At 33.2% G+C, this 16,966-nt stretch overlaps 1 protein-coding gene across 2 annotated transcripts in view; it reads left to right on the plus strand.

Moving 5' to 3' along the window:
• Positions 1-16,966, plus strand: part of FAT4 (FAT atypical cadherin 4) — a 175,630-nt gene that overhangs the window by 139,110 nt on the left and 19,554 nt on the right. The window contains exons 10-11 of one of the 2 annotated variants that reach the window (XM_036071427.2): positions 10,822-10,926; positions 15,366-15,673. In XM_036071427.2, coding sequence (XP_035927320.2) covers positions 10,822-10,926; positions 15,366-15,673 — 413 coding nt within the window. The remainder of the gene's footprint in view (positions 1-10,821; positions 10,927-15,365; positions 15,674-16,966) is intronic. The other variant, XM_078069205.1, reaches the window with a different exon arrangement.

Consider the following 16,966-nt stretch of genomic DNA (forward strand, 5'->3'; position numbering starts at 1 on the left):
GTGTCTTGTACAAGAGCAAAAAGAGTATAATATCTTCAAATGAGAATATTCTAAAGTTTAAAGGATGTAAGATATTTAAAGCATAAGACCCAGACCATTTTATGTCCTAAATAACCGTTAACAATTATTGCTGTTTGATTCTTCTATCACCATTTTTTATGATCTTTTAAAATCATCGTCATCATTATTATTGAAATTTGATCCACACTGTCACAATAGAGCAAAAGCAGTGTTTTAAGACTGAAATCAAAATGCTTTGTTATTTCTACTATCAGGTAGAAAGCATAATAGCTGACTTCCCTGGTAAGCCACAATAAAACTGAAGCATAATTTACCTTGACATTCTAGAAGCATAATAAAATATAGAGCAGCAAATATGTTTCACTAGTCTTTGGAATCTTAATAAGATATGATGTACAAATTACATATATCTCTATCAGTTTCTGTATCGTCTATCTATCTATCATCTATCTATCATCTCTCCATCTATCTAACCTCTATCTATTAGCTGATCAGTTGTTGGTACACCTTGAAATGTGTATAAATATTATGCTGTTAGTAAGTTTGAGGAGAAAGTCTCTGCTGTAATTTGCACACTATACTGTGTTAGGCCATATATATTACACTGGATTGCTCTGCAGTGTTTACAAACACAATTCAAAGTACCAGTGAGATAGGTAAAACCAGGACATATATATATATTTTTAATTTGGTAAATATTTCACAGAATAATACTTCAAAAGAAGTTTTTATAAGAAAATACATTTAGCAGGACACCTGGGTGGCTCAGTAGGTTAAGCATCTGTCTTCAGCTCAGGTCATGATCCCAGGGTCCTGGGATCGAGCCCCATGTCAGGCTCCCTGCTCAGCAGGGAGCTTGCTTCTCCCTCTGCCTACCTCTCCCCCTGCTTGTGCTCTCTCTCTCTGACAAATAAATAAATGAAATCTTAAAAAATAAAGAAAATACATTTAGCTATTATATTTTTTAAAAGATTTATTTATGTATTTTAGAGAGAGAGCAAGAGAGAGAGAGAGCATGCACGCATGGTGGGAGGAGGGGTACAAGGAGAAAATCTTCAAGCAGACTCCCCGCTGAGCAAGGAGCTCCACCAGGGCTCGGTCAGATGACCCATGAGATCATGACCTGAGCTGAAATCAGGAGTCGGACACTTAACCGACTGAGCCACCCAGGCGCCCCTAGCTATTATATTTTTAAAAAGGTACCCATCATGTATATACTTATGGTTTCATACTTGAAGAATCGAATTGCTAGATGGTGACATAAAGCAAGTTTGAATAAGTCAAAGCAGAACATACAAGCTTTACGTACTAATAAAATAATATTCTTGAAATATAAGTGAAGAAAATGGGCAACAATAATGTGTAATGAAAAGAATCAAAGGATTTTATAGTATTTGATTTAGCTATAGCTTTTGGGAAGTCATTTAACCTTGCTGACCTTCAATTTCCCCATCGGCAAAATTAAAATAATCATACTTATCTTTTAGGTTTGTTGTAGTAAATAAAGATAATGCTTGTAAAACACCTATCAGAGTGTCCAGCATTCTATAAGTAGCCATGCAAATTAGTAGTGCTAGTAGTAGTGTTATGTAGTGGTAATAATAGAGGTATAGCACAGAATTTCTACAAAGACAAGAAGCCTCCACAGCACAGGGTGTGAATCTTACCCCAGTTGTATTCTTAGCGTCATGAATAATAGGGCTATATCCATGTTATCAGTTCAGAATTTCTAGAAAATTTTCCTTAGTCTTCCCACTCCAACCCAAAAAATTACTTCCTCTGCCGAGAATTCAACTATAAGGATTATTTCTTTGTCCATTTTAGTATAATACACTCATTCGCACTTAGATTTAAAATGAGTTTATACTTAGTCCTAGAATGAAAAATGTGTGAAGCCGTTTGTAGTAAATAGGGAACAGTAGAAAGTACCATGGGTATGAGTGAAGGCCCCATATGCTGATTTCAGCATAAATGTTGCTTCATGATTGGACATAGAACTAATTCTTTAACATAACTTCCCTCTAGTTTGTTTCTTTCTTTGATTCATTACATTTAAATGTACATTGCATACTTTTCTAAATGTAGTAATTGAAACTTTGGGGAATTCCCCCCTTTTCGTTATGAACTATGCATAACATTTACCAAGTTGCTATTTAAACCCCCGCTTAAAGTTCTTTACATCATAGACATTATTATTCATTTAGTAATTCATTTAGTTCTTCTAAAAATTCAATGAAGCTGTATTATTATTATTATTATTATTATTTTAAAGGCAAAAATATTGGGTCTCAGATGGGTTAAAAGAGATTAAATAACTTGCCTCCAGCATGGCACAGAAGGTGGTCTAAATGGGTTTTCACTGTAAGCTTGACTCTAGAGCCTCTTTTTATATGTATGTGATTCTTCATCACACATTGGTTTGTATTTGCTATGGATTATTATGGCAAGTCCATGATATCTTTTAAGATCTTTTGTCCACTATTCTACTGGATCTGCACAAAAAGCATATGAGATAATGTATTGGTAGGAGATTGGTCAAGAACTGAAATTACTTCCAGGTAGGAAGGTACTTAATAATAAGAAATAGCTTGCAAAATCTTTAAACTGACTAAGAATGAAGGTCAGGAAAATTCTCCAATAACTTCAGCAATAAGAACACTGTAGGTATTGCAAGAAACCACTGCCAATCATCTTGTCTACCAGCAGTGCTGCAATGAGTGAGTCCCAGAACAGTCCCTGCTTTGCTTTCACTCTCCAAATATCATTCAACTTTCACCGACTGGCAGAATCTAAGCCTGAGCCCTGTTGGAAAGGAGTCTAGAAAAGACTCCTTTAGAAAGAAAATATCTTTTGTATTACTCATGCCTCAGAAATTCATGGGATCCTGGAGGAAATTAGCAGCTTAATAACTACAAATCCAGTATTTCTTTTCCTATACAAATGACATTTCTTGCACTTAATAGAACACTAGTTAGAAACAATTCAACTCTCACCCAGTGGCAGAATCTAAGCCTGAGCCCTGTTGGAAAAGGGTCTAGAAAAGGACTTCCAGCCCCTGCAATACAGAAGGATAGGAATGATGCTGAGTGTCAAGACATAATATCTGGCATAGAAAGAATGTAGAAAATTCAGCCTACATTCTGGTAACTCTAGGGCCAGAGCTGCCAAAGACTAGATCATAATGTCTTTCTGTTAGGAAAGTTATTTGAAGTTACAAGAGTAATTTGAAATTACTATGGTAATTTTACACACTGCCCCTCTTCAGAGCTCATTTTATTCTTCATTTGCATAGTTAGAGATAATCCAGCTGATCAAGAATGATGTAAACAAACATAAAGTTGAATGATTAATACGAATCTTCTATTTTTGAGTTCATGTAATTCATAGTTTTAAATTCTATGTGCATAGTCCATCCAGTACAACTAGCAGATAATTCAAGTCTGATAGTTTTATTTCTTTGTTTTGTTTTACAGGAAACAGTATAACAAAAATCATAGTGACAAATTCTTAATCCATACGGAATGTATTGTTCAAATGTCTGTATCTGTTTAATGTTCTTTGTAAAGGTAATCCCCGAAGAATCATTTTGAGTTAGTCCTTCCAGGTAGTCTTTACCAGCTAACCTGACTCAGGAAGATGGAGTAAATGCATCAAAACATTAAAGGAGCTAATCAGAGCTAATAAGCCATAAAACAAAATTCTTACTTAAGCATATGTGTAGTGCTTGCTTCAGCAGCACATATACTTAAACATATGTGTACCTCATAGAATGAATTTTTAAGACTATTCAATCTAGTTAGCTTTACTTTTATTAATGCTAATCAAGTACTAATGCTTTGGTAAAGCTTTACCCAAAGCCTGTGTATATTCAAATGTTTTTTGGACATCAGAACTATTTCCGATCACCCACACCCTATTTACTTTTTTGAACTTTTACTTGCGTTTTTTCAATGATTTTTAAAGTCTATGGCATTACAAATCGGAACTGTGAGATTTTCTTAACTTTATGTTTAAAGTAATCCTCAGATATTACCCCATCACACACACATACTACCACCACAACCATCACCACTGTATATTTCACATAAAGTTAGAAATTGCTCTAAAGATTGGAAGAGTGAGTGGCTTATGCACTGCTGAAAACCAAGAGACTTTATCCTAAGAATCCTACAGGGAGTGATTGTTAGCTAAACAGCGATTTTGGTGTGAACATCCTCTAAGGGTATAAGTACAAAAATGAATATTATGGAACAACTAAATAAAATGATATGAAGGGATATAGTTATTACCACATTGCCAACAGTATATTTCTGATATATGAATTTATCATATATATTTTTTAAATTTTATTTTAAAGTTGGTAACCATAGGATCACATAATACATATGAATTAAGGATTTTTTTAAAGTGAATGAGTGATTTAGAAAGAATGAATTTGTTTGTATAACTTGTGTTTTGGATCTCTTCTTCTTAATTACTGGAAAAATAACCAAAAGGAAATTGGAAAAAAAAAATATTAGACTTCACATTCAGTAACAATCACTTTATGTTTCATTGTTAAAAAAATTGTTCTATGGGGTGCCTGGGTGGCTCAGTCGTTAAGCGTCTGCCTTCGGCTCAGGTCATGATCCCAGGGTCCTGGGCTCGAGCCCTGCATCGGGCTCCCTGCTCGGCGGAAAGCCTGCTTCTCCCTCTCCTACTCCCCCTGCTTGTGTTCCCTCTCTCGCTGTGTCAAATAAATAAATAAAATCTTTAAAAAACAAAACAAAACAAAACAAAACAAAAACTGTTCTATAATTTAATTTTTATATCACTAAGTGGAGTTTTGATTCACTGTAACACAGCATATTAGAATTAATTGATTTAATATAGTATAAGGCATGTGAAAAATTACTTTCTAGATTTTCACAAGGTTTAATAATACCAGAAATTACATCATTGTCAATATACCTCCGTAAATAAAAAAAATATATATATCTTTTGTTTTATTCATGCCTCATAAGTTCAGGGGATCCTGGAGGAAATTAGCAGCTTAATAACTACAAATCCAGTATTTCTTTTCCTATACAAATGACATTTCTTGCACTTAATAGAACACTAATTAGAAAGCACAATTATAGTCAGTAACCACTTACCATTTGTCTTCCTGCTCCAGGTGTCCACTGTTTGTAGCACAATCCTGCATTAAGTCTTTCAGAGGAATGAATGGTGTTGTAAAATGCAGCATGTAGATAGTGCTTATTTTCAAATCTGGGTCTCTCTAACAGAATTAGTTCATAGCCCCTTTAACCTTTCCCATCCACTTTCACACATCTGGATGCATTTTAGGTGTGGTATTTGGAGTAATGCCAGGGTTTATTACCATATGGAGAAGTTTTCCTATGGTCTCAAGTAAGTCCTGATATTTCAGGGGAGGATGAGATTTGCCCATTCATCACTTTTATGACATTTGACAGTATAAATAGGAATTTTTTTCCAGACATATAAAGTTATATACAGGTTGTGCATAGTAATTTTACTGAGAAACTTGGCAAACATTTGCTTTCGTGAGGAAGGGAGTTGTAACTGAGTCATTCTTTTAAAATCACAAGTTGTACACGAACGTTGTCAATGATCATGTGATCAGAACACCATAGAATATAAACAAAATGTAGTGAATAGATCAGAAATGAAATTTTCTGTGAGATACAAAAGAGTGACTCATTTCTTGTTTTGATTACTTTAAAATATGATTTGCAACTTATGAAAGTATTAATAAGAGGCTTCCAGAAGCTTAAGTGCTTCTTATTTCTGCAGAAAACAAACATATATTTGTAAGCTTATCATGGATATTATGAATGTCATTATACATCATCATTTGTAGCATCATTGAAATTGTATTTGTACATATTTTAAAATACAAAAGGAAAAGTTTTTTTTTCCTTTTGTTTTTCTTACTAGCAGCTCTTAAACATGATATTTTTGCTTTCTTTTGATGTAAAAAAACATACTATTTGATCAGGATCTTTAGATGAGCTATCTTCATAGTTCTTTGCACAATAATAGGAAACATTAACATAGTGTGGAAAAAGCTACTTTCTGCTAAAATAATAAAAAAAGCTTATAAGCATAAATATTCAGAATAAGTAACACATATATTAGGAAATCAGATTTATTAATAATATAATCAATATAGATATAAATTGGACTTCGATAGTTTCACATAGTCTCCCTTCTATCTATGTATAAATACAATAGATGCAAAAATAGTAATTGTTGTGATTATATTACACATAATCTAAGAAATCATCATATTCTCATAGGTGTTCAAATTTAACAGGTGAGAATAAATTTAGCTCTGCTCCACATAATCAACATTAAAATGTTCTATTGGAATGAATGAAATTTGAATATACAGCCTTGTTGATAAGACCGCAGGTGATCACAACAGATTCAGCTTATGAATTCAGCACACCTTCTGCCCCAAACATGAAGATAATATGCTAAATTTCTTTTGTAAGCTTAAACTATAATCTTGGAAAGTCTGTGGATACACTGGCCTCCCATGATGCATTCATTTTCTTCTTCAGTAACTCCCATTCTTCAAGTTCTAAGAGCTTATACTTCTCAAAGCACACCTCCTTCTATCAATGATAAATAATTTATATCAACACAATTAATTGATGAATGTCAAAGCAATGAAACCAGTTTATTCTTGAAACAGCTGCTATCACAACATAACTTGATAGAACAAGGCTTTTATGTTCTAGAGATATGGTTGCATTTCTTTGTGAAAGCCCTATCAGTATACTTGCAAGCCTCAAGGCTCTGACAAATATTGTTAATTGATTTGCAGTATTAATTAAGTTAATGATCCAAGATTTGGCTTCACGGTGCTCCAACACATCAGATTTTTTTCGTACTAGAAGTATGTTAGAGTAATTCAAACTGCTGCATTCTCTGATAAGCATTATGCCATTAACACGAGAATTTAAGTAGATCGATGTGTGGGGAACAATACAGAATTTGCTGCTGACTTCTAACTGGATAATAGAGCATGAACTTTCCAAACCTGAGAAATTTGCATTTCAAGGCTTTCCTTTAATTCTATGTAAAATTATATAGTCTAACACCAACATATAAATATGATTATTTTTCTCAAACTCAACAGTAAATTGATTTATTTAACTCCTAGCAGAGTCATTTTTCACATTTTTTTATATCTATCGACTAGAGAAAATAAGAAAATAAAGCTCTGGTTTAAATTAAAATGCAAAATGAAAGATTGAATTTTTTTCTCTTACTAATATCTATTTATATTGTTGTATACTCAAAGAATCAGATTCCATTGAGAATTTATTTTAACTTTCAAAAGAAATTCATTCTCACACTAATATTTTCTTAGTTTGTAGCTTCTTCTGCCATTTCCATAGTAGTATCTTTTAATACATAAGTAAGTCTTACTTAATTTGGGGTTTCTTTCCATCTTTAATTTTGGACCAACTGAAATAACCTATAGTTTATATTTCCATTAAAATCAGATGTCTATGTTAAATTCTAATTTTGCAAGGGTTAGGTAACCAATTTATATAAATTACCAAAAAAAAAAAAAAACCCACCTAATTTTCTTTTGTTGTTATTGTTTAAACCAAAATTTTAAAAGGCAGTCTTTTCCAACAGGATTCAAAAGAAGATATAATTGAGATTTATGGTATCAAAGACTTGTGTTTTTATACACTTACATATTTTTTCTTAGAGAGCACATATGTCCAAATAGTTGCATAATTGTTCATGACAATGTTCCCTAAATTGGTTACTCTTTGCTCCGTTTCCAGTCTTCCAGAAGTAAAGTTGTAATTTTGTAACCCGCTAACTTGTTTTCATAATATTAGACTAACCACACTTACAAAGTATATTAATCCGTGTACAGTTGACCCTTGAACAAAACAGGTTTGAACTGTGCACGTCCAGTTACATGTATATTTTTTTATAAATACAGTACTACAGATGTATTTTCTCTTCCTTATCATTTTCTTAATAGCATTTCATTTTCTCTAGTTTACTTTATTGCAAGAAGACAGTATTTAATACATATAACATACAAAATATGTGTTTATCAACTATGTTATTGGTAAGGCTTCTAGTCAAAGCAGGCTATTAGTAATTAACTCTTGGGGGAGTCAAAAGTTTTATGTGGATTTTCAACTGCAGGGGTTGGCTTCTTTACAAACTCAGTGTTGTTCAAGGATAACTGTACTCAATACATGCTACTTTTAACATAATTCTAAAAGAAATTTCCAAAAAAAGAAAAATGAAACCTTACTTAGTCCAATAGCGCATGTGAATGTTCTTAGAGTGGAAAAAAAATGCAAGGAGTGGATGTGACTTTCCTGATAGCAAATAAGTAATTAAAAGTACAGCCAATAAGTCTTATTTATTCTCTATTGGGCAATACTAATATAAAGGGAAAAAAATCCACTTCTCTAGAGTGATCTGTCAGAAATCCAGTTGGAAAACACCATAGGAGAGAGTTCTATGACAGAGCATCTCTCTGGTGTGATATTGTACAGGCTTATAATAAAGCTGTTCTGCCTGTTTCTCAAATGTAACTCACTGCTGCAATACTTAAAACCTAATTTCTGTGTCTCTAGATTAGTAACTTGTTTATTTTCATTATTTCCCCCTAGAATGGAAAGGTATTCTAAAAATGTTACCGTTTTGCCTTTTAAGGAGGTTCCCAATTTTATTTATAAAGAAAAAAATGTTGTTTATGACCCTGTGATGTAGAGAAACATGTTTAGTTAGCAGTGTCATGAGGTCTGACTCACGCTTATAATTTTAAACTAGAACAATTGTAGCTACATAATCAAGCCACAAAAACAGAACTAAATTAAACAAAACTTTGACTCTGTTTTAAGCATAGTAATCATGATGAAATGGATTATCTATGCTCAACATTAAGTCTAGTGGTGCATATAAAACTTACATGTTTTCGTAAGATATTTAATAAAGGCATTAGTGCAATCATGCTAAGAAGTAGAAAATAGCTTTACAGGGCGCCTGGGTGGCTCAGTTGGTTAAGCAACTGCCTTTGGCTCAGGTCATGATCCTGGAGTCCTGGGATCGAGTCCCAAATCGGGCTCCCAGCTCAGCGGCGAGCCTGCTTCTCCCTCTGACCTTCTCCCCTCTCATCCTGTTTCTCTCTCTCTCGCTCTCTAATACATAAATAAATAAAATCTTTCAGGGGCGCCTGGGTGGCTCAGTCGTTAAGCATCTGCCTTCGGCTCAGGTCATGATCCCAGGGTCCTGGGATCGAGCCCCGCATCGGGCTCTCTGCTTGGCGGGAGGCCTGCTTCTCCCTCTCCCACTCCCCCTGCTTGTGTTCCCTCTCTCGCTGTGTCTCTCTCTGTCAAATAAATAAATAAAATCTTAAAAAAAAAAAAAATAGCTTTACAGAAACAAACTCTATTTAATTAAATAATTCAATCCCCATATCAATGAATGGAAATAAACAAAGAACACCATAATGTCTCATTGTTTCTGGGAATTGGAAAACTAACAAATAAATTATTGAAATAATTTAAAATTATAGAAAAGTGGCATTAGAACACATTTATATTTACATAAAAAAATTACCACCACCACCACAACAAAACAAATAGGACTGGCCATATACTCTACATTGGCCTACGTAGACATAACTATTCAATCACAGCTTTGCAAAACCTGGATATGGGAGCAGACCTACACTGGTCTGTGCCATAGTTTTATAATTTCTTAGGCAAAATATTAGCCTTCAAGAGACTTCTCCTTCATCTATGAAATGTAAATGTTTCCTGTTGCTTGGATTAATCTCCCCCACTGAAACAGAAATGCCATGTTCTGACACTTACTTGTTTTTTCTCTTTTTTTTGACTGCCATATCCCTATCTTCTAGCCTTCCTGGCCAGTAATAGGCACTCAGTCAATATTAGTTGATTCAACTTAAGATGATCTATGAGAAGTCCTTATAAACTGAAAAATATGCTGGTTAGGTTTTAATGTTTTAGAAAAAAGACAAGGTAGGGGCGCCTGGGTGGCTCGGGTGGTTAAGCATCTGCCTTCGGCTCAGGTCGTGATCTCCAGGTCCTGGGATCGAGCCCCATGTCGGGCTCCCAGCTCAGGGGGGAGTGTGCTTCTCCCTCTTCCTCTGCCTCTCCCCCTGCTTCTGTCTCTCTTTCTCAAATAAATAAATAAAATCTTAAAAAAAAAGACAAGCTCTACATAACCTGTACTCAAGAATAAATATTAAGTATTTGAAATATATGATGTGTTTCCTGATTTCTTATTCTGTTTTACAGCAGATATGTGTCAGTGAAGGGATATTTCTTGAGGGTGAAAGTATTTTAGTTTGATAAGCTAAATAAGACTGTTTCTTACCTTTAAAAAATCTGAGTCAAGGAAATCTCTACAGTGAGAATTTTACTGTAAAAGTTTCAAATCTCATTATAAAATTGAAAAAGGAAGCAACATTGACAAGATAAAATAAATTCAGTGAAAACATTTAAGTATGTTCACCATTTGTGATTTTCCCGAAAACAGTAGTTCCTTCCAAGATGATTATGTAAATTATTTCCTATTTTAAGCACATCTTTACAATAGGTTAACTAAATAAGATTTTGAACTGAGAGGTATTCTAATTTTCTCATGTCAAGTAAAAGATTCTTATATTTCTTTTCTCCAAATACGATCTCTCAGAATAGATTTTTACATATGGTTATAAAGTAATGTTATTAATATGTTTATGCACAAGATTTTTTTAACGAGTTTGATACTTTTCAGGTAAAATGTGTGAATCTTCAGTCAATTACTGTGAATGTAACCCCTGCTTTAATGGTGGTTCCTGCCAAAGTGGTGTGGAGTCATACTATTGTCATTGTCCATTTGGTGAGTATAGCTTAGTTGTTGATATAAAATATCAATCTGTTTTGGCACACAGTTTAGCAATTTTATTTTATCGTGGTCATGACTGATTAATAAAGTATTAGTTGTTTTACAAAGGAGGTTTTAGCAAAATAAAATTAAAAAGGTTTAATATTTTTTAAAAAGTTAACTATGGAAATGCCATTGAATATATTGCTTCAGTTATTACTAGAAAAGTAATCAACTCAAGATAATTGAATTTGATGTTGTCTCCTCAGGACATTTCCCCTCAAATATTTATGGATGACTTCTTTGTAGCCTGGAACCTATCAAAGAAAAAAAATCTTTTAAGTACTATCTGACATCACTCTCTATTTAAAATCTTTAAGGATAATTAACCAAAATGTTTTTTTTTTTTGTTTTGTTTTGTTTTGTTTTGCTGCTTTTCTTTTTTACATTAATTCAACCACTTCTACTAGAAGGATTTAGTAACTAGACTTGAAGTTTTTTCATGATAGGCTTTTTGTAGATACTGCCAAATAACTAATCACAATTCAGACTAATGTGTTCTTTTGAGGAAGAGAGTCGTTAGAATTTTTCTGTACACGTTTGTATTTATTCACCATAATGGAGTGGACTAAAAGATTCCTTTCAGATCTCACTCAAATGTTACTCAGCACTGGGACAGCCACAGACTATGAGAACAGCTTTGGAGAGAGCTTTTATTTTAACTTGGATTGTTTCATTGATTTGTGATTACTACACTACAGTTTGAAGGATACTTTACCCCACAATATATTATTCATCTCCAGATGTCCTACAGTAATTAGAGACCCTATCTCTCTCCATAAACAAGAGAGGAGAAAGATATTTTTCTAGTCTTTCCTTGAGCAATCACTGAGCTACATGGACTCTGAAAAGGGACTCTCAATGTGTAGTTGCGAATAGAACTTAAAAAGAATCTGAGGTTTCTAGTAGTAGTAAAATGTAGTGTTAATTCATTTTCAAATAACTCCACGACTCTAGTTTTATTTTCATAAAGCACAACATCAATAGAATGATAAAGAAAAACAGAATTTAAGTATTTACTTGTGAGCCATGCATTTTAGCAATAGTTCTGAGGCCCAGAAATAGAGGGCTTTGTCTAAAGTTAAAAAATAAAAACAAAACAAAACTACCCCAAGATGCTACAGTGACTAGAACACAATTTTATTTTCAGTCCAGTGTGACATTTACAGTATCCCTGCTTTTTAAAATTTCTCTAAGATTCTCACCAACAATGCCTCTGAAGCAGTGAAAAGCAGATTAAGGTCAAAATAAGCACAACTTCAGATCTCCCAAAACTTCTTTCAATAATCTCTTATAATCCTAAAGGGTGCTGCTTTCGACAGATAACCACAAGCAGGTTTCATGGCTTAACTTGTGTTAAGATATGGGGATTGGAATGAAAGATAAGGGGATTGGAATGAAAAGTGGAAAAAAATGATTTTCAAAGTGACTGAAGAAAGGTTTTTACATTGTTAGAGATTCCTTTACATTGCAGTTGCAAATATGAGGACTTAAGATAATTGATATCAAATAGAAACAAATCGTTGCTGCAGTGTAGCTGATACAACAATCGTTGCCTATTGGGCAAAAGTGTCTTGGGGTCCAAATGGACGTTGCCCTCACCCTACCAGAGATCCCAGGGGACTAGCTCAGCAATATGAATTAGAGACAGATCACAGATCACAGGGCAAATTTCTCCCTCCATTTATCCCAGTGGCAAAAACCAAAAAACAACAGAAAAAAAACCCCCAGTGATTTAAACTTTGACGTTGTCCTTTGGCAACAGAAGATTTATAAAAGAAAAAAAAAAGAAAAACAGAAAACCTTGAAACGGTAATACATGACTTGAGACCAGAGAGATAGAATTAAAAGGACAAAGTATTTTCCTTTTCAAATTGAATGGGGGTGGAACACGCAAATACAAATGACAGATGGAATGCCTCAAACAAATAGCTGGAGGTAGTTACACATGCATCCTATAAATCAACATCTTAACTATAATTTTGAAGTTGGAAAAAAAAATTGCACTGTTTACTTTCTCATCAGTGAAAGATTTGTTGCTTGGATTTTTAAATTTTTTTTAGATTTTTATTTTTTTAGATTGTAATTTAGAAAAACATAAAGTGCTTAAGATTTTGTAAAGGGAGCCTGTATAATGATAACTTCATATGTATGTGTATGTATGTGTAATTACCCACTCACAGAATATTCCTTATTAGAGTAATTTTAATAATTTCTCTTGATCTTTATGTAGTTTTATTTCGTGACATTTCATTTGAAGGGCTGTTTTAAAATCTTCCTTAAATTTTATTTTATTTCAAAAACAAAAATCTACCTTTTTCTAGAAACAATAATAAAACTCTTTAAGAAGAACAATATTCCATAAACAAACATTTTCACGCCTGAAAATATCTGAATCAATTTGTATCAAGTATCAATTTGAATAAAAATATAGGACATCTTCCCAGTATCTATATGCTTTCTACATATATTTATATTCAATTGTTTTTAAAGATTTTATTTATTTATTTGTGAGAGAGCATGGAGCAGGGGGAGGCGTAGAGGGGGAAGCAAATTCCCCTCTGAGCAGGGAGGCCGATGCGGGGCTCCATCCCAGCACCCTGAGATCATGACCTGAGCCGAAGGCAGACGCTTAACTGACTGAGCCAGCCAGGGGCCCTATATTCAATTTTTTTAAAGGATTTATTTATTTACAAGAGAAAGAGAGAGAGAATGAGGCAGGGAGGGGTAGAGGGTGAGGGAGAGAGAAACTTTAGCAGACTCTGCACTCAGCACAGAGCCCAATGCGGGGCTCTGTCTCACAACCCCGAGATCACCACCTGAGCTGGAACCAAGAGTCAGATGCTTAACCTACTGGGCCACCCAGACACCCCTATATTTAATTTTTAAGTCCATGTTCATATTTTTACCAAAATTTAATCAGGAGAGTCCTGAGAGAACATATAGTACAATTTTTTTTCTTCAACAATCTATTTTATTTGTATAGTTTATCTCTGCTGTTTCTTTAACTTTGGTTACTCTTTCTGTATATATAAGTAAGGTATATATAATATAGTAAATGTATATTTAATATAAATAAACTTTTAAAGTTTGTTGCATATATGTTATATATATGATATAAATTATAAATATAATACTATATGATATATATCATATATTTATGATATATTATGTATACATAAATGTATGACATATGATATACATAGTATATATAATTTCTATAATTTCTTTACTTTTTAACTTCATTTAATGTTTAAAAATAAATAATATGCATATTTCCGGCACATTTATAATGAATATTATCTCAGCCTTGACAGAGCAGGAAAAGATAAACAACACAAGCTTTTACAGCAGCTTCTAGGCCATTTTAATTTAAAGAACATTTGGATATAAGATGTAGTGCAGTCAAAACAACTAGACAATCAGTAGATCTGGCCTCAAGTTTTGGCTCTGTCTCCCATGGTTCTGTGACCTCAGGCAAGTTTTAAATATTCTGTGAAATGATGGCATTAGTTTCTTCTAGCTGAACAATTCCCTGACTCTAAATTTAATGCATTTATGAGAGATGTACAGCCAAAATTAAGGAATGGAACCTTTGCAAGTTAGTAAGAATCATGATGTATTGGCGTGGGTTAATTTTCCAATCATTTGCTACAGTCGACTAATATTTGTGGGAAAAGAATTTTGGCGTAACATCGTAACATCAATAAAACTCATTTTTCAAGTTGAGAAAGAACCAGCACAAACAAGTGGGAATTCCGGGTTTCAGAAAAAAGGCAGAAAGCTATTTTAAAGTAGCCTGTTGTAAATCATACCCAAAGAAGGTATAAAACAAGAAAGAGATAAAAACTTAAGACAGTTATTTCCTTCCCGAACAACAGTGATTCCCTTCCCTGATCTTGTGGCTCCTGAAAATACCATGAGGACAGGGACTAATATTTTTTAAGGTCAAAACAAAATTTGCCAACCTCAATTGAATTGAAATTGTTTTTGAGAATTATATATTATAAAGGAAGTTATCTCGGTTGAAAATTGCAGCATATTAAAACTTTTAAAAAGTTGACAAACTAATTCTGAAAGGTTTCCAGGAAGGAAATCTCTTCAGACATACTCCATTCCACTAATTCTAATTTTTACAAATGAGACCTACTTAGATGTTTCCTAGTTGGCCAAAGAAAAACAAATACAGCAGTTTTTTCACCTCTTGTGTGTTTTAAAGATCATTAATTTGTTCTATTTCAACTTAGTTTAGACAGTTTTCTTTGGAGATTAATACAAAAAAGGTTGTTAAAAGCATGATTCATTATTGTAATTTAAGAATATCTTAATCAAAGTCATTTCCTAACACGTCACTGGAATTTCATGTATCAATCTGTCAATTCTCCCATCTATAGGTGTCTTTGGAAAACACTGTGAGTTGAATAGCTACGGATTTGAGGAGTTATCATACATGGAATTTCCCAGCTTGGATCCCAATAACAACTATATTTATGTCAAATTTTCAACTATTAAAAGTCATGCTTTACTGCTTTACAACTATGACAACCAGACAGGGGACCGGGCTGAGTTTTTGGCCCTTGAAATTGCTGAAGAAAGACTAAGATTCTCTTATAATCTAGGCAGTGGTACATATAAACTCACCACCATGAAGAAGGTGTCAGATGGACATTTTCACACCGTGATCGCCCGGAGAGCAGGAATGGTAAGACATTTCATTCTATGTTAAAGCTTGTTTACTTGTTGTACATCCGGTCAATCAAGCCTTCAAGTTAAAGCATGAATTGAGGTGCAAATTTGACCAGTTTTGTTATGAACTACAGCAGCAAAGAGGTAATGTCTTTCTTTTGCTCACGACAACTATTTGTCACAAAAAACAACTTGTCTCAAAAACAACAAAATGTAGCAAAATAAAGAAAACATCCTAGTGCATAAACATTTCATTTTATACATTTCCTATATGTGTTTACGGCCACGTCAGAACTGTACTTAAAATGGCTACTTTTCTAAGTATCCCAGCCCTAACTGAAGAAACAATTTGAAAACAAATGAAAAAAACTTTCCTACAAATAAATTATTGACAAAAGATGATACTAATACATATTCCAATACAGTAGTGAGTAATTCTTACTGTACCAGAACCTCAATGTGCTGTCATCTGTGAGGTCTACAACATGGTATGAAAATGAAGTTTTTGTTTGTTGACTATCTAAGGTATTCTCAGAATTATAAACTCAGTAATATTAAAGATTTCCATATTATATTCCATTTAATTATATGGCTCTCATATTACAATAAGGTGGTGCATATTTACTTAGTATTTATGTTCATTAAACAATATTTTTCTTTATAAAGGAAAATGCATGATGTATTTTCCCTATTAGGGTTTGAAAACATTTGAGATAGAGCAATAGAATGGAAAGACTTATTTATTTATGTATTCATTTATTTGCCTTCCCAACTATCTCTTCATGGATCCCCCCATTTTCAACAACAATCAAGGGTTTTTGAAAAAGTAATTGCTAACAAAAACTATTTTAAAATATATTTGGATTTTACATCAGGGTTTTAAAATTATAACTACTCTTTAAAATTTACATTTCACCCTTCAAAAGAAATAGAATGAAAAAGCATAAAGTCATATGTTAAAATAAAAATTAGCCAAAAAAACCCAAAATACATGCTCTGAAATAATTTTTAAATGAAGAAACTTGGGATCTAAATGATTATAGTTTTATCTCTTAGCTCTGTGGCAATCTGAAAAATATAAAAAATATTATAATGAGTTATATGGTTCTGAAACTGATCAAATGAATCATATATTTGTCTGATGATACAAATATTTTTAACCAACTTAGCCACCCAGGCGCCCGATGATACAAATATTTTTAACACTAAATTTTGGGAACACTTTATATTGTTGGACTACATATAAACAACTTGCAGAAAGAACATAGAAAATGTTTTTTACCATGTTTTTGCTATTTTTTCTGTGATC

Source organism: Halichoerus grypus, chromosome 3 (assembly GCF_964656455.1).
Source record: "Halichoerus grypus chromosome 3, mHalGry1.hap1.1, whole genome shotgun sequence".
NCBI lineage: Eukaryota > Metazoa > Chordata > Mammalia > Carnivora > Phocidae > Halichoerus > Halichoerus grypus.